Source organism: Varanus komodoensis, unplaced genomic scaffold (assembly GCF_004798865.1).
Source record: "Varanus komodoensis strain SLA01 unplaced genomic scaffold, ASM479886v1 scaffold60, whole genome shotgun sequence".
NCBI lineage: Eukaryota > Metazoa > Chordata > Lepidosauria > Squamata > Varanidae > Varanus > Varanus komodoensis.
Window position 1 is genome coordinate 2,941,073 of NW_025336223.1, and position 20,760 is coordinate 2,961,832.

The following is a 20,760-nucleotide window of genomic DNA, read 5'->3' on the forward strand; positions in this document are numbered from 1 at the left end:
ACTAGACTGCCTTGTGCTGCACTGACTTGCTGACTTCATGTTCCCTGAAATGCTAAAAATGTTTGGGCTCTGGATGGAGCACTTGCTGTGCTGGCCAGAAGGACTGTTTTGCAATCAGAGCAATTCAGAACACACAAACAGTCCAAAGTTTGCAGGAAAGTTAAGCTTTAATCTCTTGTGAGATTTTGCTGCATTTCTAATAGCCACCCTCTCTCCCTGACGCAACAACATAAACCGCAGAGCGCCATTTCCCACCAAGGGCTTAACCTGCCTTGAGTTTGAAATCACAGTGAAGCAAAGTGTTTTAGCTGGTGTTGCTCACACTTCCGTATTAAACGTAAGTTCATTTTGCAAGGGCCGCAGTGGAAAGTATGGCTGAAGTGGGGAGCACAAACTGGGAAAGAGAGGAACCAGGAGGGAGGACCAAGTTTCTGCCCACCTACCAGGGACGCCGGGGCCTGGTGCAAGCGCTTAAAGGGAGGGCAAAGGGGGAAAGGCCGCGCCAAAGGCTGGGGGAGAAGGGCTGGTGGCATGTGTGAAGCAGGCATGCTCCTAATCCCTCAGAGGGGCTTGCTGTTGTGAGTGCCTCTTTTGTTTCCTTGCAATATCCGAAGCAGGAAGTGGTGGTGCTGCTCCGTGTGCAGTTTCCATGGGTTCTGTGCCGTGTAGGAGGGCCTGTCCTGCAAGGAGAATGTGGTCCTGCAGGGTCAGTGGGCTGGATCCAGACTAAGTAATACTCAGCGTAGGCCCATAAAAATCAATGGGGCTTAAGTTTTCTCATGATCCATTTGAGATTGGATCTTATACAGTGAGGTGCTTGTTGTGGATTCGCAAGTGAAGGATGGGCTCTTGGCTGGCCAGTGGGGGCTTGCAGGTCTGCCCCTTTCCACTTCTCTCCTAAGCCCATTGCTTCCTTCATCCACCAGTGTGAATGAGCAATACAGCTTCATCCATGATTAGCTGAGCCCAACATTCCCAGAACTGCCCAGGTGAAGAGTTGAATTCACTCTGAAATTTCCCCTCCCTTTCCCAAAAGCTCCAGACTCCACCCTCAGGATGGCTCTTGCTGCTTGAGGACTAGATGGCAGGAATGGGGGGCATGTCTTAACTGGTCCCATCATTTTACCTGTTGTCTCCTGGTCAAGGAACTCCCCCTGCATCCCTTCCCACTCCAGCTTTAAGAAGTTTCTGAGGTAGGCTGGTTGTCAAACTCTGCCTGAAAAACTTCACTGGGTAACCTTGAAATGTTCTGGTCATCTGCCCAAATCTGCCCTCAACGCCCCCCCTCCCCCGAATTGGATGAATCAATCCAAGCAGATGTGCTGTGCAAGAGCTGGGCCCCCTCTCTACACCCATTAGACTTTTTCTAAAATGTAATCCTCCCAGGAATTTCATTTCAAAAGCAATTTCTTTGCTACTTCTTAAGCTAACAAAAAGGCATGGAAGGAATTTTGGCACTGTCCTAGTTGAACTTGCTATGTGTTGTGAAAAAATGGATACCTGTTTTCCTCAGGATCTTTCCAGAGGATTATAAACAATAGCTACTGCAGTTTTGCTATTAGCAACACATTCACAATTGTCTGAGCAGCGCAATACATCTAAAAGATGGAGGGTGGAAGAAAACGGAGGGAGACCAAAAAAAGCCCCCCTCCAAAAGACTCCAGAAGGAGAGATGATGCTCAGCCTGCTATGGGGTTGGCAAAGATGCCCCACCTCATCCTCACCCTGAGTTGCCTTATGAAGCCCCTGCTAGAGGAAGTCTCCACCTCATGGACAGCACATCTGGAGAGCCCCTGATGGAGGCAACAGACTGGCGTGGAGGGTTTCTCTAGCAACAAACACTCGGGAGGGATCCCCTGGCAGAACAATCAGGCTCGGGTGCTTCCTAAGGCAGTGCAGGATGAGAGCACCCTGGGCCACTCTGGTGGTCTCCAGGACTCCACCCACCTCACTTGGGTTTGGGTCTGAAAAGCCCAAGAAAGTCATGGATGAATGACTGGTAAGCCACAAACAAGGACAGTCATGACATTGCACAACACCCCCACAAATCTTGGGCACGTCATAAATTAACAGCCTTGGTTTCTCATTTCCTGCCTTTGTGGAGCTTCAGCCAACATGGTTTCAAACCAGCAAGAATTTTTAAATCATTGAATTATACTATCTTTAAGACACTTGGAGCCAACTGGAAATTCAAGTATCTCTGTAGAACCTTTAGTATAAGGAAGCATAAGTAGGTCATATTTTGGGCAGGTTATAAAAAGGAATGTCTCTGAAATTAATTTCATGTCCTACATTTTCAACAAGCAGTCATGTGCTATTCAATTTAACTTTTACACTATTTGGCACGAGGGTGTTCTCTGCTTTGACAATGAACTTGTGCCATCAAAAGATAAGCTTTGCATGCAGAACACCACGGCCTTCAGATATGCTTTTTATTCTTCTCCGCTTCTCCTTATCCAATGTTTATTTCCTGGCCTCTGAAGATGTTGCAATTCCAGTGTCCATAGAGATTCACAGAGTTAGCTCACCATAGGTTAGTATCCTTAAAGAAGAATCCTGCCTGTAACACTGGCAGAGTTTTTCTACAAATTATAAAGAAAGCAGTGTGCTGCTTCCCACAGAATTACAGGAAAATCTTCAATTAAGTTCCATGGATCACAATGGGATTTCCTTCTGGTTATGTCACATTTTATACATTTTCTTGGAAGTATGTTCTATTCATTTCAGTAGTCTAATATACTCCCAGGTAAGTGGATATAGAATTGTAGCCTGAATAGTTTGTCCGTGAGCTGAGAAGTAGTAGCCTGGATCAACTAAAAGGGACCTTCGTGGGACCTTTCCGTCCAGAGTTTGACATGACACTGCCGCACCCCCTGCCATCCAGAAGATGCTGTGGCTGAGAGTACTGAAGGCTGGTGAGAGGGCCTGAAGCACCTACAGTCGTGAGCACATCTCTCCCCTTTTCCTTTTCCAGCAGATCAGGTGGAAAACCTCTAAAATGCAGTCCTTTGCTGAGCTAGGCTGGCTGTGCAATACAGAGTAGCCAGGTTCAGACCACATGCCATGTCATGGAGGTTTCATGCCACTGTTGGTCTGTCATGATGTCTGAACCTAGTCATGGTATTTCATCACGGTACACTGGGTCTTCAGAAACCATAATGAGAAACGATTTGTTCAACAGTTTCCCCATGCCTTCATGGGTTTATTGAGTTTTCTGAGCCCAGGACCCATTGCAATTACCACAGAGTCCCCTGGAAAGAGCAGCAACTACAGGAGCAACTACAGAAATCCAGCCTCCGTGTGTGAATCAATAAGGAAGAGGCAGGTGACATAGAAAAGGAGAGATGCACATTTGGAATGAATTTCATGCCCAGTGGCTGATGGGATACATGCCAACAACAGGAGGACTAAGTAAGGAAAATGCAGACCATGAGGATGTGATCTCTCTAATTGGTGAAATTAGTTCCTGCCCTTGTCAAACTGAATCCGCCTCCTCCCTTTTCCCCCAAAAGGGGCCAGCTCCACTCTTAGGGAGGTTCATGCTGCTTGTGGGCCAGATGTCAGGAGTACCAGACATTACTTAATTAGTCCTCTTGCTTGGCTTGATGATAAACCACTGGATTGATTAACACCCCTCCCGCTCTGCCCCGCCTTGTTCTACAGGGTCTCCCCAAAACACAAAAGTGGTCTGGTTCTCATCAGCCACTTGGCTAGTCTCACTTATTAATGCATTCCAATCTCTCTTCTTGTTTATTCTCTCTCCACCCACCTTTTTAATAGCTCACTTTCAGAGTCTGAGCATTCTAGCCTGGACTACTATATTTTGTGAGACGCAGACTCAGCCCCTTCATTGACAGGGCCACATTTCCTCTGTCTGTTCCCCAGCATAAGTCATCCACCAAGGCTGCCTGTCACCAAAGTCTGAAACCAGATTATTTACTATTATTTTATTTATTTATTTAAAACATTTGTATGCTGCCCAATTAATCCACAGCACCTCTGGGCAGCTCACAATTACAAGATAAAAACACAATAAAAACCAATAACAACACATTAAAAATAAAATAACAATGAAATACAAGCAGAAATACAAAACAAAGGACATATGGCATTAGTTATTAAAATGTTTTTTTTTAAAAAAGGAAGGTCTTTGCCTGGTGCCGAAAAGAAAATAAGGAAGGCACCAGGTGAATCTCTTTGGGGGAGGCGTTCCAGATTAGACTGGACATAAATAATATAGAATGGATGGTCACACTGGGGGCCTGGGGGGTGAGAAAAGCAGAACCTCGGCAGCAAAAATCTTGAGAGAAGAATTCATTTGGTGTCTTCAGTTGTGAAATGAAGAGGCAGTCTGCATATATAGGGGCAACAAATTCTATCATTGGGATACAGCCTGCAAAGAGGATGGACTACTAGCAAAAAATATTCTTGATGAACTACATGAGAACTGAAACAAAACATTTGCTACATCTCAGATATCATACTGGAAGGAACAGCAGCAAATTTTCATCTCTGATGGTTGTTGGTTTTATTTTTCTTGAAACGCCTTGAAAAGGCATTCTATAAGTATGTATAACAATATCAATTCGAGACAATGCTAGGGATTGCAGATTTGGGTTCTGCTTTATTGATAATCCTGAAACTCCACAAGAAATCCAAATGATCTTGAGCTGATCCATGAAGTGACTTGCTCAGCATTGTCTCCCATTTGTCTCCTGAAAAGCCCCCTCACTGATTGTAAAAAGATGTATCCCTCAGGTTTGCTTCAGCACTCTTTGAACTCTGCACTTGTCACGTGCGACCTTCTCCCTCCCTCTCTCCTCTTCCCAGGTTTCTGCCACTTTCCTCTGAGATGTCCCTGGTCTGTTTGTCAGATTTTGAGGCTTACGCAAAGCATCATCTTCCCAAGCCTGTCTGGGATTACTTTGCAGCTGGTGCTGATGAAGGCCGCACCAGGGATGAGAACCTCATAGCATATAAAAGGTATTCTGCATTTTGAAGAGCAGATGGTGAGCATTGCTTCTGCGATGGGCATTTACAAAGTACCAAGTAGGCCAAGTTGGGCCACGTTGAAACGTAACACCAGGACAATGAAAGTGCAACTATTTATATGCATCTCTCCTAGCAATTGACCACTAAACTGGGAGGAGCTGATTTGATGCCTATCAGGGCAGAAATCTGATCTAGAAAATGGTTTCCTTTACACTAATATGGGCCAGGGCATCTCTGTATCTCATAAGCTTTGCTGGTTGCTGCCTGCTGCCTCTCCCCAAAGCGGGCTCAGTTCAGCCACTCCAGTGGTGGGCCATGGGTTGCTCTGTGGGGTGTCTGCATTCGGGCGTGAGGCTCGTCACCTGGGTTGCGCTCCCCCACAGAGCCAGGATCATGCCAGGATGTCCTTCAGCTTACTGGCCCCCCTCAGCCAGAGTGCCCTGCGCAACAGATAATCCCGTGCATGCTGGACGTATGAGGCAGAATATCTAATAAAAACCTGCTCTGGCTGGGCTGGACCAGAGTTCTAGAGTGTTGTTGGTGTTGGAACTAAGCAGAGGGGTTCTGAGGCTTCTGGGAGAGTCAAGGAGGAAAGACCATTGTAAGGTCAAAGGAAGGGCATGCAGCATAGCACAGATCTCTTCAGGCACTCACAGTAAGAGAGCAGGTACAGTGGTGCAAGCTACGGCTTGTAGGTGAAGGACCACCAGGGGATAGGACACCTTCTAGAGATCCTCATAAAACGGTTGGAGGGCAAAGCTGTGGTGTGGGGTAGTTTCTGCAGCAGGGATCTGGAGGAGGGTTCCTAGATCATTCATTATGGTGCTTTTACTTTGGGAGAACTGGGAACCGGCAAGGCTCTCCGGAAAGGCCTCAGGCCCTGTTGCTTGTGTGCCCTGACGTCCTAACCTGCCCACCGTATAGCTTTTGTGCAAACTTGCAAATTATGTTCCCCTTATTGGGGGGGGGGGGGCAAGACTCCAACTGCCAGTACATAGATGAGTTTCCCTTGGAGTGCCTTGGTGTTTTCAAGGAAGAAGTGCCCCGCACCAGCGCTGCTGCTTCAGCCATCTATTTCTTCCCATAGAATCCTTTTCCGGCCACGCATGCTGCAGGATATGTCAGCAGTGGAGACAAAGACCGCGATCCTCGGTGCTGAAATCAGTTTCCCTGTGGGAATCGCCCCCACTGGCTTCCACAAGTTGGCTTGGCCTGATGGAGAGCAAAGCACAGCCAGAGGTATGTCCACTTCTCCTTGCTAGGAAAGTCACAAACAAAACCCAGCCATGTGCAACTGAAGAGTCAGGGGGTGCCGGGTCTGCCGCTGTGGCAGGTTCCTGAGAAAATGAGGGCATAGCGTGAATCAACACGGGCATAAGAGGCTTTGCACAGCCGCACACAGATTCCACCCCTTTCCTTATTCCTATGAAACCATCTGAATGGACAGCCAGTTTCATTACTGCAGTGCGGAACTGCCTTTGAAAACGGCCTGGACACTTCTGCTAGTCCAAATCGGGGCCACAAAACTGCTAACAGCCAAAAACGATCAGAAGAGGCCAACATTTCACCCTCTGCACTGTCGACCAGTCTGTTTCTGGTTCCAGTTCAAAGTGCTCATTTTTTAAAACCAAGTTACCTGAAGGAACACCTGCTCCCTCATTTATCTTGGTTCAAAATAGAGCTGCCAGGCTGCTGACGGGGACGGGGCGTTATGTCCACATAACTCCAGTCCTCCGTCAGCTTCACTGGCTTGCCATTGAAGTCCGGGCCCAATTCAAGGTGTTAGTTATGACCTATAAAGCCCTAAACGGCTTGGGTCCTGGTTACCTGAAGGAGCGCTTACATCCATATATGCCCGACCGCCCTTTGAGATCTGCGGGAGAGGCCCTTCTCTGGGAACCCCCCATGAAAGAAATTAGGAGGGTAGGTACTCGGAGGAGGGCTTTCTCTGCAGTGGCGCCCAATCTATGGAATGCGCTTCCCAGAGAGGTCCGCCTGGCGCCGTCGTTATTTGTTTTTCGGCGCCAGGCAAAGACCTTTTTATTTAAACGTCACTTGAATTGTTAACAATATTTGCTTATTTATCTGGCCAGGGCGACTTCTTTTATATTTTATATTTTTATTTTATATTGTTAATGTTAATTTTATATTGTTATTTTTGTATTTTATTGTATTTTATTGTGTTTGTAAGCCACCCCACGGCTTCGGCAAGGGGCGGCATAGAAATGTTATAATCATCATCATCTATTTGGAGGACACTGCTCATCAGCTGAGGTCTCCTATCAGTACCCCCACCAAATAAGAAGTGGGCAGCTATGGGAGAGATGGGTTTTGGAGGAGTGATGCCCCATACGTGGACTCTCCTCCCTAATGAGTTTCCACTGGTTCCCATATGATGCTTTTCTGGGTGCCAGGTGAAGATATTTTTTCCTTTCCCAGGAGGTTTTGGAAGTGCTGCCAGTAGATTACATCTCTGCAAGATTTTACTCATGTTGCTGCCTTTATGTTTGGCTGTTATTGTTTTTATACCTGTTTAGCTGGCTTGTTTAGTCATTACTGATCTACTGTTTGCGTTCTTGTTTTAGTTCTCAGGGAACTGTGGTTATTGGGTGATTTAAATGTGCAATAAATTAGTTGCACAATAAATTAGCCTTACATTGTTAGATGCCACATTTTCCTCAGGGGGTCTCTCTTTCTGCACACTCCTCCCAAGATTTTCTAAGAAGAGTCCGTGTCCATCCAGGGTTTGAAATGTAGACTTCTTGCATGCACATCCTCTGCCATTCCAAAGGAAAAGGGCTCATTATGCAACCCTTTTGGTGTGGCCTAGTGGTTAGAGCGTTGGACAGGGACTGAGATGACCTGGGTTCTAGTCCTCACTCAGCCATGGAGCTCTCTGGGTGACTTTGGGCCAGTCCCTGCCTCTCAGTCTAATCTACCTCACAGGGTCATGTGAGGGTGAAACGGAGAGGAGGAGAACTTTGTAAGCCCCCTTGGGTCCCTTGCAAGAAGAGGAAAGGTGAGGCATAATTGCTGTAATAATAACAACAACGATGAGCCAGTGGGCCACAAAGGTCAGCATGTGTCCTTCTTGGGTGTGCTGCTGTAGATGGTTTTTTGGAGGTCGAGTTCTAGCTTTTCCCTCTGTCATTGCTGCTGCTGGGCAAGCACTCAAATGGCGACTCTGGCCTTCATTCTGCCATTCAGCTCTAACCCTCCAGATCGCCTGGGCCACTTGGCAGTGCAGAAATGCAATGAACGGGACAGAATTCCCCCTGGACTCGCTCCTGGCTGAATCACCTGCTCCCCAGCAACTGCAACCTTCTGTTTATCCATCCCAGAAGGAGAAACAACCTCCGCCATTTTGGCTTAGGGGGAGGCTTCAGACTATCAGGTGGCTCACCTTAACATACTCACCATGTAAGCGGTCAAGACCACACATTATCTTGAGCTTTCAGCTCATCATTAGCTGGAAGGAGATGCATCCAGGCTGAAAGGCTACAGAGGCAGCCTCCCCAGTCACTTGCTAAGCTCCAGCAAATGAATTCCTGCGTGATGCATTGGCAAACAGCCCCACACTCGTGCTCCACATCAGTAGGGGAGCTGCCCCGGTCGATGCTCAGAAGGTCTTCAGCAGGGTGCAGGGTGCTCGCCAAGGCCGGGGCTGCTCTCGTCATGGGTCTCTGCAGTGTTTCGGTCCCCGCTTCCTCTTTCCATGAGGGAAAATGGTGGGAGAAAGCAAGCAGTGGGGTGAGTGAGGTTAAAATGGAAGCAGCAGGGCCAGGAGTAAGAAAAGTGGGGAGAAGTCCCAACCCCCCCCCCCCCCCCGTGATCCCATATGCCTGAAGGCCCAAAAGGGTTGCCCGCCCCAGCTGCAAAGAAAGGCCAGGGGGGTGCGAGGGACCCAAAACAGGCTTCTGCCAGCACATCAGGCTCAAACCTTTCTCCCCATCCCATCTCTGCTGAAGCGGCCCAAGCCATGAGCACCTGCTACATCGCCAGCACTTACTCCAACTGCTCCGTGGAAGAAATCGTTGCTGCCGCGCCGTCTGGGTTGCGATGGTTCCAGCTCTACATTCACCGGAAGAGGTCCTTCTCCGAGCAGCTGGTGCGGCGGGTAGAATCGCTGGGGTTCCAGGCCCTGGTGCTCACTGCCGACCTGCCGTACACTGGGAAGAGGCGGGATGACATCCGCAACAACTTCCAGTTCTTGTCTTCTGTGAAGCTGAAGAACTTTGACGGTTTCTTTGAGGTTGGTAATTTTCTATCCATTGCCATTGCTGCAATATTATTTTGCTCCTTCCACACCTGGGGCTTAGGTGACATGCAGGAGATCCCCTTGGAAGTCCTACCATTATGCATCAGATGGCTGTTCACCTGCAACCTGAGACCCTACATTTAGGAATTTAAACTAAAGGTCCCTTCAAATAGATGCAGGACAAGAAGCTGACGGGTGGGCCAGGGGTCCGTGATTCCAGACGGCAGTTGAAAGGCAGACATGTGGATCCGGTGGGGAAGGGGTTTGCCTGGCTCTTTCTGAGCTCAAGGTGTGACATGCTTCAGAGGGTCGGAAAGAAGAGCTTACCCATTTCTACACGTGGGCCCCCAGCTCCCAGCAGGGACAGCCTTTGTCAGGCCCGTGATGATGATGCCATGAGCCAGCAGGAGGAAGAATGAACACCAGTGGGCTTGGTGGAAGGGGTGGCTGGCAACGGCTGAGCCATCCACACAACAGGTGTGCTTCCCCATGGTCCTAAGGACCAAAAGACCCTGTGCATCCGTTACACCTTTGCCTCCTCGTCGGCCCTTTAATGGGAAAGGGCAGGAGGAGGCGGAACATGCTCTGGGAAAACAAAGGAGGACTATAAATGGAAGTCCGCAGCATCCAGACCCCCAGTAAACTCCCTGGATGAGGGAGGAAATGGAAGTGCTGGAGCATTGTGGAAGAGCAAACTTAGTTATAAAAGGAAATATGGAATACAGTCAAACCTGACCTTGCCACAGGAGAGATTATGAAAGGAGGAAACGTCTTCACTGGGCCAATGTGCCAAAGCTTAGGGAACAGTCTAAGAGATGGACTAACAGTGTTCCTTTTGCCGCTTGTCTTCAGGATGGAGACCACACGGAATATGGGCTGCCGCCTGGCTCTATAGACCCCTCGGTCACTTGGAAGGACATCTCCTGGCTACAAAGCTTGACCCGCCTGCCCCTCATCATCAAAGGAATTCTGACAAAGGAAGATGCTGAACTGGCTGTGAGACATGGAGTCCAGGGGATTATTGTGTCCAACCACGGAGGGCGACAGCTTGACGGGGTTCCTGCAAGCGTAAGTGATGGGCCATATCTGTCTGACCACAGCCATGTGGTCTATTTGGCTGTGTAAGCACACACAGGTGCAAAAGATACACAGAGACAAAATCAGGGAGAAAAAGCTGAAAAACAAGGATCTGTGCCTGGCAATAGAAAGCAGGGAAACAAGCTCCATGTTTGCAAAGCCAGCTCAAGGAAGACAGGAGGTCTAGCGCACCAGCGCTATTTCCAGACAAGGCTTTTCATGCACAACTGCACTACCTTGTTCCCGGCTTGTTATGGAGGCCCTGAACATTGTTGTCCCCGATTTGTACTCCTTCTCTGCTTCCCCACCACTCCTTCCATCTTTTGTCCTGCCAGAAAAATATGCTAAGAGAAATGGGAGTGGCTGCATGAACTGCTTGTTTGTTCATGCTAGGAGACCTCCATCTGGAAGCACACAACCTTGCGTTTCCAGTGCTGTAAGATATCTGTGGATTGTATGCTCTGATGTGTCCTTTTAAAAGGCCAAATCCTTGAGTGGGTACTTTTTGACCTCATGCTGGCACCACCAAGATGTAGGCACCCATGTTTCTGGGGACACCCCATAGGAACATTCAGCAAAAATGTATTCATGACCAAACAGTCCTTGGAGGTAAAAGTCACCCTGGACCAAAAAAGGGGGGTATTGCAAAGGCTTCCTGTGACATATGTATGCAAATGCCTCCTTCCACTGGTTTTCTCATCCTTGCCCAGGTTTAAGGTTTAAAGGTTTGCTTTGCTGTTAATCTTTCTTTACAGATTGATGCTCTAGTTGAAGTTGTGGCTGCAGTGCAAGGCAAAGCTGAAGTTTACTTGGATGGCGGGATACGAACAGGCAGCGATGTCCTGAAAGCCCTGGCACTCGGGGCCAAATGTGTCTTCATCGGCAGGCCGGCCATCTGGGGCCTGGTCTATAAGGTGCATGAACACTTGGTCTGTGCAGGATGCAGTACCTGTGCTGGGTGTATAAGCTGAAGGGAGGCCCTGCAAGGAGATGCCTGAAGCAGGCTCTTCTCCGAAGCAGACCCCTATGCCAGGCTCACTGGACTTTCGATCTGGGGCTAGAAGAAGGGAGGGAGACTTGTTCACAAGGAGGTGCCTTTCCGGATAGCTTGCCATGCAGCAAGGAGTGGGCGCTTGTACTCGGAAAGCAAAGCCTCGCCGTGTACTTGCAAGCTTTGCATGGGTATCAAAGCTGTGATCCCAGGCAAGCTGAGATGGAAAAAGGCTGGAGTTGTAGGCCTTTTCCCCCTCTAAGCTTGCCTAGGATTAAGGCCTTCCTTTCCCTAGGGCATTTTAGTGCGCTATCTTTTTATCCAGACTCTCACCTTTCTCTCATAAAAAGAAACAACTGCAGTGATAGCGATGGGTGCTGGTATTCACTGATCCTTCCCACAGCTGGAGTTCTTGAAAGGGCAACAGAAAGACTGGAAGAGGGGAAGGTTGGCAAGCTCTTCTCAAGATCGATAGAACATCAGTAAAATGTGGGAAGCGTAACTCGGGAACAAAAGAGAATCCTCTGAATATGATGACGACACAGTGCTTCCCAACAAACCATCGTCCATTTTCAGCCTGTGCTGGCTGCATTAGCCTTAATCTCACTCTTTGTTGGAGCAGGGTGAAGAAGGACTTCAGCAGGTGTTGAAAATCCTAAAAGATGAATTTTGTTTGTCAATGGCTCTTGCAGGTAAGCACCATTTCCCCATTCTCTATGGTATTGTAACTCTGCTGTATTTTTTATGTCGGGCATGGCCCCCCAACCTGAAATCTCCAAATGTCATGACATGCTGACAAGTCTAGTCTGGGCCTCCCAAAAGTTGCCACTGGATTAGACCCTCTGCTTTTATCCCTGTTTAGATCAGAGGTGCTGGCCCAGTTTTAGTTCAAGAGTGAAATTTGGTGGCAGAGGTCCTCTTGGGAGCCTGATGGCCACCTGCAAAAGCAGGCTGGGGCAGGACAAAGGGGGCAAGGCAGCAGCCCAGTTCCTTCCAATGTGGGGCAGGAAGCACTTGCCACCACTCAGTCTGCAGTGCAGAAATAATCCACAAGAACCACGGCTCAGTGTTACGCACTTCTGCTGAGAAACAGGCCAGCGCAACCACAATCAATACAGTCCATGCCTACTCAGCTATAACCCACTTGGCGAGGAGCAGGCATCAGGCTCCAGCAACAGGGAGGCACTGAAAGCAGAACAGAACATCCTGTCCCTTGCAGATTGGAGTGGCTCAGTCCCAGATGTGCCTGCATGGCACAAGCATCCCGCTGGATCAGCAAAGCACAGCATTGCTGAAAAAGCACAGTCATCCCCTCCTCTTCCAAGTCAAAGCAAAGTGGAGGTGTCCCTCTGCAGTCAGTCACTGGTCAAAGCCTCCTGATCTACCTTTTCCATCACCTCTTCCTCTCTTTCTCATTCATCCTCACTCAAGGAAGTTGCTGGTTTTCCTCTTACGCTGCCTGGGTATCCTGCCCTTCTTCCTCTTGCCAGGCGCTCCAGGCGTCCTCCAGGATCCCCTCTCCCTTTAGCCTCACCACAAGCACCCTTGTCAGGCGAGTTTGGCTAAGAGTCAGGGACTGGCCCAGAGGCTCCCCAGTGAGCCTCATGCCAAGCAGGCCCTCCCAGATCCCCCTCCCAGGCCTGCCAGGCTGGCTATCTCCTGACTACTTTGCTAAAAAGAGAGTTCTTGAAAGCCTGCTAGCTGGTCACTATATTTATGCAGCAATCGCTTTGCCTTGAGACTTGTAGAGTGGCTCCCACTATAGATCATCTTCTCTTTGGCTGCTCTGAGATGTAGCACTGACCTTCCTATTAATGAGGTGGGCACCTTGAAGGTGGACAACTTTCCTTTGGCTTCTGTTCTGCCATTTAAGAATATTAAAATTGGTTTTCCCAACAGGCAGTGGAGATTCATTAACGTACAGACATTTATGCTTGCTTGCAAGAATTTCTTGTGGGTTTTTTTCCAGTTGATGGGAGTCATGAAGTCTTTTTGGACCTGATTTGCTATTAAATCCCAAAATAATAACAAGAAAGTCTGCTAATGGGCAGCCACCTGAGAACTGAACTTAATTGCTCGTCCCTAAGGAGGGATCAAAAGTTGTTAACTCATCCAGAGCTTCTTCCCAGCCAGTTCCCACCTCCCCAGCAAAATCAGGACAGGGGGAAGCAGGAAGAAGTTGATCAGAGAAGAAATTGACTGTTGCTTCATAGCGTGTGCCCAAAACCAGACAAGGGTTTAAAAGGCCTTTAAAAATTGATTCCCTGCTCCTACTGATGGTGGGAGGAAACTGCAGGAACCCCCAGTTGGTCAGCAGCTCTGGAAGGGGGAATTGGGGGAGCAGCTCATGAACCTGACCCAGTGCTGGAGTGATGATGTAGGTAAGGGAGCCCAGTGGTCTGGATTAGGCCAATGGGCTAGGGGTTCAGCACCCTTGGGTTAAATCAGAATGGTAATTGCCTTTAAATCTAATGTAATATCAGACTCAATGTCATTTATGCTATACTTAACCATTCACCACATCAACCCTTTCTTGATGTTCCTCTGCAGTTACTCATGCAGTCCCTGATCCTGCTACAGTTAGTCCTGGACCAAGGGAAATCAAGTTGGTGGTGAACCATTTAAGCCCCACTGGGTTCATATGTAACTAGCTAGATTGGAGTCACAATCTCTATTGTTTGGGTTGAATGAAAACAATGACCTGGTTTGCCCATAATGATAAACAATCATTTGTCGTTACATGTGAACCCAGAACTGTGGGTTGAATATAGGATAGCTATGAGCTATCAACTGCAAACAATCCAAAAAGAGAACCCATAGTTTGTTGTTGGGTTGTGAACTGTGACTTGTTTAAACCATGGATAGACATTATGTGCAAACTTAGAATAAACAGCCTCTTTATATGCCAAGGACGGAAACATCTTCCCAAGTAATGCTATGTACACTATCCCACAGTTTTTGTTCTCACTTTTAAAGTATCAGAAGCCATGGTTTGTTTGATCATCCACTGGACAAACTTGGGTAGGGCAGCATTTCATTGCTTAAATAAACCATACGTCAGCAATAGATGTGAACCAGGCCATTGTAAAACTGCTATGTTTCAGCAAGCTATTTGTCGAATTGCTTTATTTCTGTAATTTATTCATGACTGTTTCTGAATATTATTGATGGCTTTAACAAGTTCATTAGACTGTTAGCTACCTTGAACATTTTAATACTGATTAATATTAATATATACATTAAGAAATAAATATTCTTCATACCTGATAGTACACATATTGTTTATTCCTGAAAGAAAAAGATTCCGTATCTGAAATTTCACTGCAAAAATACTTCTTTGTTTCAGGGAAATAATAAATATCACAAGATCTTTACAAAGCTCTTATCAGAGTTCTTGATTCTCAACTTGCTTCTTGTGTAGTCTTAAATTGTAAACTTTTTAAAACCTGGTCTCCATCCATTTGGTTCTTTGCAAAAAGGAGCCAAATGCTCTAAATTTATGCAGACTACCTTAATTTTCAACAGCTAGCAAACATCTGCATAGAAGTATTTATGTTCAGAGATCTCAAAATCCATAGGATGAATGCATATGATCACTGTATTACAGAGGAAAGTAATTTTCAGTTGCCAAAATCCTTGGGAGAGTGCCTTTAGAAAAGTAGGGGAAATGCAAATAAATCACAAGGAGAAACAGATAGATCTTTGCTGCTGGTGTTTAACCTTTTGCCTTTTGCCATTTCATTCAGGCTGTAGAAATGTCTCAGAAATTGGCCCACATATTGTTCAATACTCCAAGTTGTAGCAAGCTGTCCTTCAGCAGGAAATGAGCGCTGCGCTGGCAAATGCAGGTGCCAAGAGCAACTGGAAAAGGAAAAGACCATCCAGCTACATGTCCAAAAGCAACCTGCCTTCCATGGTGGCGTCCAGTCCTCGTAGGACAAGGCACACAACCAATGGCTGACTTCTGCCTGGCCGTAGGCAGACCGCATCTGCATCACTCAGCTCCTGGACCTAGTCAGGGTGCCCTGCTGTGAAACACAACGAGAAGCCTCTCAGCCTTGCCACATTCTCTCCCTGCACACGCCTTTCCATGGTCCCATCAGGAACAAACTCTTAACGGGGGCCGTTAAGACTGATCCCCCCCACCGCCCCCCCCCACACACGTGTCTTCTTTACACATTGCTCTCTCGCACCCCCCCCTCCCCGCCGCCTTCTTGCCCTTGCCATTTCCAGGGCAGGCACCATCTAGAGCTGAGCATGTGATAACAGCACGCTCTGTCGCAAACTCTTTTCTGCTAAAAATAGAAGTGGCATTGCTGGTGTCTTCCAGTCCTGTCTTTTGAGTTCCTTCCCCAAAGAGACTCACCCTACCTGACAGGGACTGCACAAAGACTTTTTGGTCTTTGCGTCCGAGTTTTAGTTGCTGTTATTACATGTTTTGCCTTCACTGGCTCTGGGCTTCTGCGATTTTAGGAATTTTCCATGGTTTCAATGTTCTACTCGTTTATGCATAATAATAGCCATTGTCTTAATTCATTGCTCTTATTCTTCGCTGCCTTGAAATGCCTTGAAAGTTATAAGGTGGGGTATAAATGTATTGAATAAATTAAGGGTGCAAGACTATGGCCTCCTGAGGCTGTCTCTAGGGAATCCCATCTCCAAGATCCTCAGCTGGGATGCTGAAGGCTGAGCACCCCTCATCCCCAGCCAGCATGGAGAGAACCTTGCCAGCTTCCCCCCTGAGGTTGCAGGTGCCCCTCAGAGGGAAGAAAAATAGGGGTGCCGGGGCGTGGGGAGGGGAGGAGGCAGAGGTGGACAGCTTACAGAGATCCCCAGCACTTTCTCCAGGGCAGGAGACATGGCAAAGATTCCCACTGCCACATCTCATTCAGGGTGTCGACTGCAGGTAGGCACCCAGGTCTGGGGCTTACATGCATCATGGCCAGGGGAGGTGGGCTGGCACCCTGTGGCTGCAGTCCTATGCCCAGTGCTGGGAGTGATCCCCACTGAACACAGTGGTTCCTGGGCATGCTAGGCACACACAGGATTGCACTGTACTGGAATGCAACCTGAGCTGAGAGATAAGCAGAGAGCAACTGACGATTCGGCTCTTCTGCAAGTTCATTAGCAGAACACCCCACCCCTCTTAGGTATGCCTTCTTGACATGAACGGGCACAGCACACGGTCTCCTTGTATGCTCCTGTGTAGCTCTGCTTCTGTGCTTAGGACTTGTGCAGTACAGTCCTCATGGATGGTGGCCATAAGCTCTGCTAGGCCTGAGCCGCTCAGTCACTCCTTTGCCAGCAAGCAGTGCAAGGGCTGCCAAGGCCAGGCTGTGGAGTAGTCAGAATTCAATATGCTGTGCAGCACCAAAGCATCTTCAGGTGTGCCTGAGGCCAGCTATGGCAACGTGCCCTGAATCAATGGACATGCTGATCTGTTCCAGCCCCAGCTGTCTTGCTCTTCTTCTCATCTTGCCCTAAACATGGGGACCCAGGGGAGAAGTCCAGTTTCATCCCCGGTTGTCAGGAACGTGCTGCCATGGCTCCTGAGTCATGGAGGAAGGTGCCAAGTGGTTATGCAGATGAAGACCTTCGTTTTGACATGCTGTTTCAGCTTAGCCATCAGGAAATTTTCTCTTGCTTGCTCGGATGAGACCGCAGCCTTCTCTGAGATAAGCATGCCTGCCCTGAATCTCCCAGTGTCCTTCGCTTGGGTTTTTTCTGCATGTTTTGTTGAAAACAGACCTTGCTGGAAGAGTTACAACTTCTTAGATAAGATGTAAAAATAATATGATGTCAATCTAAAAGAAGTTCAAGGTTGTTGGCTCAACAATATCACCACAATTTATCACAGTGATTGGAACTCCCTGCAGTGGCCCTACAGGGGTTACATGAGTTATGGGGGAGAATGCGCAAATAACATGCACAAAGAACCGGTGATATTATTATTATTATTTAGGCTAATTTTGCTAGTTTGCAGGACTGTGGTAATGTCAACAGCCAAGCCCAGGTCTCAGAAATAATGCTGGAACTGAGTGGGCAGTTGCTGGGGGGGTCAATGTTGGTGGGGGAGCAGGACTGCTTGGGAAGTGGCGCTTTCCCAGCTGGCAGCAGCTGGAACCCCTTGGCCAGAGCAGCGGTGCCTTTTTGGCTCTCCGGCCAAGGAACTTTTGATTTTCAGTGTGACTGTGGCTTAGTGCGTTACCCCGGCTCAGAAGACATGCAAGCCATGGTGGGTTATTTAAATGCTCCAGCAAGACCAGGGTACCTGGGGCGCTTTATAAGCTTTCCCAAAGACATTCCACAAGAGCAGCCCAGGTACGGATGACGCATTAGCTCACAAAGGCTTGCAAGACACAGTGGGCTGTCATGTTGTCTGGAGCCAGCCATCAAGTTCGAATGATAAGGCAAAGGCTGCCTCGGTGCATGCGCAAATTGCAGATCCTATAACAACGTGGCTACAGAGTTTTCTCAGTTCAACCTCTGTGCTAAGACTTGAGTGGAGGGGAACCCCATCTGATGTTGCATCTCAGGCAGTGGTGTAGTGGCAAATTTAGAAATGGGGGGGTCCCTTCAGGATGGTCGGAGCCACACCTCAAAGCCACGCCCCTCAAAGCTACGCCCCCATGCCACACCTATTTCCAAGGTAATGCAGCCTCTGACTATACAATGAATGTGGACTTTGCCTGTATTTCTGTTGAGTAATTAATGCAAGATCAGGGTATCTCTTTTTGAGGCGAAACAATGACAGCTTTTAGAAGTAATTTCTTATTATTGTGTTTATTATGAATGAATGATCTTTTTAAAAAGATCATTAAAATACATCCATAAAAATGATCATTAAAAGATCATTTAAAAATGCATCCATACCCTGCTTTCCAGCCAAAAAGCTTCCAGAGTGACTTCGGTGGAATAAGCCAGTTCCTGCCCACAGGCTTACTATCTGAAAACATGCCATGGGGAGGCTGACCGTGAGAGGAAGTGTCACAGAAAATACATGGGCATGCCTGGCAGGCCTCTCCAAGTATGGAGTTCCCAGGAACCGTTGGGAAAATAGCCCTGTTTTTAATTTGTTGAATGCAGGACTTCAAGACAGTGGCAGCTGCCAGCCATGAACCACCAAAATTGAGTCTCTTGAGAGGTGGGGGAGGGGCAGTGACCAGAGACCCCCTGAGGGCCCCCTCCAAAATAAGTGGGGGGCACTTGTCGGGAAAGCCTCGATGGCAGCCGCAACATGGATAAACAAGTCCAGTCAGGAAAGGCCCCCTTTGCCCTGAACCTCCGCAGTTTTATTGAAAGATCACCCAGGGCCCTTGGAGTTACCTACTCTGGCATACAGCCGGGTAGTGGTTCTCACTGCCAACTACAAGCTTTTAGAACAAATACAGAGTGTTTTATAGATTCTGAGTCACATGGGCCCAGCAGCTGGGCAGTTGATGACGAAACAGTCAGAAGAAGGTGTGGGGTCTGCAGAGGGGGCTCCGTACAATGGCATTCCATTGAATTGCAGGAGATTAACATAACCATCACAGAGGCACAGGGATTACTGTGGGTCTTGGCACGCAATTGAGGGTGACTGCAATGCTGTTAACCTGGCGGCATTATCAGTTCTTACTGATCTGCACAAACAATAGCCCTGGCAGCTTCTTGGGGAAGCCATCAGGTCCCAGCAAATGCTAAACAGTAACCTGGATTGGTTATGTATTTTATGTATTCTATGTATTTATTGTATTTATATGTGGGATTTTAATGATTGTAAGCCGCCCCGAGGCTTATGCAAAGGGGGCGGCATATAAGCTGTCTAAATAAATAAATTGGAATTTGGGATGCTTTCTGAGAAAGGGGTGCAGGCACATAACACAAAGGCACATAAACAACCCTTTTCTGCTAGGATTTATCTGAATTTTCCCAACACATTTCAACCCCCCAAAGCCCCCTCCTCTGTACCAGTGATCTGAGGCAGTGATCTCTGGCTGAATCCTCCACTGTGCCTCAGAATTTGGGAGTGAGATGGACAAGTAAGGTTTCTTCCAAGAAGTTTTCTCCACTCATGTTGCTTTTAAATATATTCTGTGGATGGGAAAATAATCAATTAACAATCCTATGCAGGTCTACTTGGAAACAAACTCCATTGAGTTCAGTGAGATTTACTCCAAGGTAAATGTGTAAAGCCTGAGCAGTGCTGGAGAAGTGGGAGGAGAGGAGGTAACTCGATTGTTCCTCCTTAAACTAATACAATCATTTGCTCTGGATGATGGGGGTTTGAGCAGATTGTTTAATACTGGCTGAGGGTGGATTTGGGAGAATGTTTTCTTCATTTTTAATGGATGAAAATGAGTTGAGGCTTTGTCCCATTGGGGCTGTAAAATGGTGGTTAGGCCTTTCTCAAAACTGTGGGTCAAATGCACCAGACCAAACTCCCCTTCAATGAACCATGTAATCCTATTCATGTCCACCTCCCTTTCGTGTAATATCTGCTTGTGGGGAGAATAAGCATGGGGGGCACTAGCTCTGTGTGTGGGCCAGGAAGTGAACTCAGGCTCCCCAGTGTCAGAATCCCAGAATCTCAATTTGAGAAGAGGGAATAAAACTCGGGTTCGTGGGAAAGATCAAGTGTCCAGACCATCTAGGCTTTATCATATTAACCCAAGGTTCCCGTGGTACTCATGGTAATGCATGTATTACTGGGCAGGCAGAGGTGAACTCTGCTGCAAAGCTTCAACACCATTGCAGGGTACTTTATAGGTACACAGGTACAGGGCAATTGATGACAGGATGCAGAGATTACAATAAGATTCTGAGGTCATCACATACAGAACAGATAAAGAAATGTCAGTCAATCACACAGTAACAATGAGATTACAATATTTCCAATTGCCTGAATTGACACTTTAGTTCAGTAGCTTGAACCCATCTCCAGGTCTGCTTGGACATGTAAATTCAAGCTACTGAGAAACTATGCATGATAAGCTCAGACCCTTATCTAGACTCTAGACATTCTGAATTGGCCAGGGTACATGGAGCCTCTGGGCTAGGAAGATACTTCCTTGAATTCCAACAATGACTATTTACAATGTATATTTGGACTGAATGGCCTGTCTACTGTAGCCCACAGCTAAAGGTGAGAGAAAGGAGTGGGGGATGAAGGCCATTTGAAACAGTGACAGCTTGGTTTTGAGAAGGAAGACAGGATTTGATCCCACCATGCAAAGGCACACAGAAGTAATGCTTTTCAGACAGGATTTATCCAAATTTTCCTAACACCAGAGGACCCCAAGGATCATTCCTTCCTGCTGGGGCTCCCTGGGGCATTGCCAAGCTCTGTGTTCACAAGCCACATGCCATGCTGCCCACAGGGCCTCCCCCAGGGTCCAGGCAGGGTTTTTTCCAGCCCTACCTGGCAATACCAGGGATCAAACCTGCAAAGTGGTGCTCAGCC

General features: G+C 47.7%; 1 protein-coding gene across 1 annotated transcript; it reads left to right on the top strand.

Moving 5' to 3' along the window:
• The first annotated feature begins 266 nt into the window (after nt 1-266).
• On the top strand, nt 267-15,796 carry HAO2 (hydroxyacid oxidase 2). Its single transcript, XM_044449696.1, has 8 exons — nt 267-337; nt 4,831-4,983; nt 6,080-6,231; nt 8,961-9,244; nt 10,103-10,318; nt 11,083-11,241; nt 11,941-12,010; nt 15,065-15,796. Exons 2-8 carry the CDS (start codon nt 4,853-4,855, stop codon nt 15,118-15,120), a joined length of 1,068 nt encoding a protein of 355 aa, XP_044305631.1. The 5' UTR covers nt 267-337; nt 4,831-4,852; the 3' UTR covers nt 15,121-15,796.
• The last annotated feature ends 4,964 nt before the right edge of the window (nt 15,797-20,760 follow it).